This window comes from Phytophthora infestans, genomic scaffold (genome assembly GCF_000142945.1).
Source record: "Phytophthora infestans T30-4 supercont1.301 genomic scaffold, whole genome shotgun sequence".
NCBI classification, from domain to species: domain Eukaryota; phylum Oomycota; class Peronosporomycetes; order Peronosporales; family Peronosporaceae; genus Phytophthora; species Phytophthora infestans.
Genome location: NW_003303458.1, coordinates 48,451 through 51,029, shown reverse-complemented (window position 1 = coordinate 51,029; position 2,579 = coordinate 48,451). Strand labels below are relative to the sequence as shown.

The following is a 2,579-nucleotide window of genomic DNA, read 5'->3' as shown; positions in this document are numbered from 1 at the left end:
GCCTTTCTCTCTCATAGAGATAAAAGAGCAATGAAAATCGTTCTCTCTTCCGCCTCTTCGCCACTCATACTTGCAATGTCGCTTGACATCATCACGTCCCATACGAGGCTCAAGGTTGTCGATCAAGATGGTGCATTGTTAACTTCATACGATTCAGCAAAACCCCTCTGCATCTGGGTCTCCGACACCAAGTATTTTTCCTAAACCCATGGTTCTCAATAAAGGAGGAGAAATCCACGGTAGTAGCGTAGTACACGAGCATCGATATCATCTTCTGCCAAGTCGATCTTCAGCTTCTTCTTGAACAACTCGTCCAAGTCGGGGATCTGCTCGTTCTTTACAGTACCAATGCGCTGCTTAATCAGCATGAGGAGCTCCTCACTGCTGACGTTATCCACAGCCTTCCGTAACTCGTAGAGGCATACCACCTCCAGCAACTTCCGGTCGATTGAGGATTTTACTGGTTTCATCACGGTCTCGGGTCGTTCACGACTCTCAAAACAGCGTTGCCGAATAATTTCCTCGTACTGGTCACGTGCTTGGTTCCATTTGACCAATGCATCATGACTCCAGTCGTTCAACCACGGCGCCTTGACGAACTCGAATACCGGTTGATTTACAGACTTCATCACTGCGTCACCATCCGCTTCGTACTGATGTGACTTGGTTGCCATGCTTGCGGTCCCTTAGGACTAAAGTATACTTTGTGGTAGTTACCGCTTTGCGTTGCTGAAATGCTGGTGCTTGTTGATTGCAAGTTAAGAAGTGAGCTTCCTTTTGACTAACTCCTGCTCCTGCGTTCTACTCGACTCCTCCTACTCCTATCAGGACCAAAGGCTTCACCCTAGGCATAGCCTTGAGAGTCGAGCACCAGGGTTGCAGTAAGACTGCAACCTCATGTTGATAGACGACGCTGTAGTTTGGGATGGGGTTCTTGATTCAGGATAGCCTCCTTGCCGTTGAGGTACGCCTCCTTGCTTGCCACACACTACAACGGGTTTCCCTACACACCGTCATGACTGGAAAAGTGTCGTTGTGTGGATCGACAATCCTGCTTTGGAGATACCCAAGATTGAAGGGGTCTCCATGTCCAAGTCCGACACGAAGTACAAAAAGAAGCTTAAACTAAAGGAATCTTATTTCAGTGGTGCCCCAACGAATGGCTCCAACACGTCTCTCCGATTCGAATATGAGGCTGGGTTTGGCTCTACATTTATGGGTTTTACCCGCTGGGATGGCGAGTACCAGAATTTGATCATGTGGGAACAACTCACGGACGCAGCGCGTGCCACTCTTAACGACGGCAACAACTTTGGGAAAGAAGCGAGTGTGCCGTTCAGTGATGAACACTTCGAGGACCGCCTCGACGAAGCATGGCCATTCTAACTCGGCGCTGCGAATGATTCAAGCTTTCTCTCAGTAGCTACATTGGAAGCATCTACCCGTTTTTGCGATGAAGATTTAGAATTTGTACCCGAACCTCGATAAAAAAGTGCCCTCTTGATTGGTTTAAAAGAAAATATTAAAAAAGTTCTAACACCAAATTTGAGTGAGGGGCAGTTTTCCATAAAGAAATTAATGAAGACCGAACAAGCTGAAAAATTAATAAAGCAATATTTATGCACTTTTCTCGTGCGTGCGTACATGGTCTTTACGATCTAATCGATTCGACAGAGTACACATCCCATAGTATGTTCTCTGGATTTAAGGAGGTGAGTAATTCTGACACAAAACTACTCTAACTTCTTATGCTCGGATCCCAAAGTAACGTTTTCAGCACAAAATGGCTGTTCAAAACACTATAATATCAAGCTACGATTAAAAAAAACTGCGACTTGTTTATAAATTATCAACATTCACTAAGGGCTCTAATTGCTATGTAAGTATGACACCGCTATAGAGAATATCATATTGGTAGTAGCAGCAAAAAATGGAGCTGTTCCGCCGGCTCAAAGTTTTCTTTGTTTAATTGACATCCTCTCTTAATTAACTTAGAATACAGTATCAATGATGATCCCAAATTGGCATATATAGGTGAGGAATCCCAATGTAGCTGGCGTAACTACGCCTACTCAAAACATAGTACCTACTGCACGTCATCGCCGTAAGGCAGTCGACACCTTATCTTTGATTGCGACAATTTATTAGAGCAAGGTTTGGTCATCTCCTCGGGCGAAGTATCTTTTAGGGCAGGTAGTATTTGCCGATGGTCGCCCCAAACACCAATATTATGCCTTGAAATTGTTCCGCTGAGCTTTTTATGATATTAGTGAAGGGTATTTCCACTTTCTTCCGCATGCATTGATCTTACCTACATGGCTGATGCACTTACTGACTTATTTGCATGGCTACTAACTGACAGAGTGGCGTAGATCCTTTCGAGTGACTTTCACTGCTTGGATATGTATGAGGAACATACGAAGCAACATGGATGTAGGTAGATTATCATATCGTAGTGGTGTTAAGACGTGAATCGAATAGTAGTTCATGCACATTAGGTGACGTACTTTCGCTGCCAACTTATCAGCTCGGCGTGATATTTGATGTGTCCGTGCCTATCCCGCAATGCCGCCAATGGG

At 44.8% G+C, this 2,579-nt stretch overlaps 1 protein-coding gene across 1 annotated transcript; it reads right to left on the bottom strand.

Annotated features, from left to right (window-relative positions):
• Positions 1 to 289: 289 nt before the first annotated feature.
• Positions 290 to 674, bottom strand: PITG_21168 (uncharacterized protein; the record flags this gene model as incomplete). The annotated part of the gene is made up of 2 exons (XM_002895008.1): positions 290 to 335; positions 412 to 674. The coding sequence occupies 2 exons, from the start codon at positions 672 to 674 to the stop codon at positions 290 to 292; spliced, it is 309 nt and encodes a 102-aa protein (XP_002895054.1).
• Between the last annotated feature and the right edge of the window lie 1,905 nt (positions 675 to 2,579).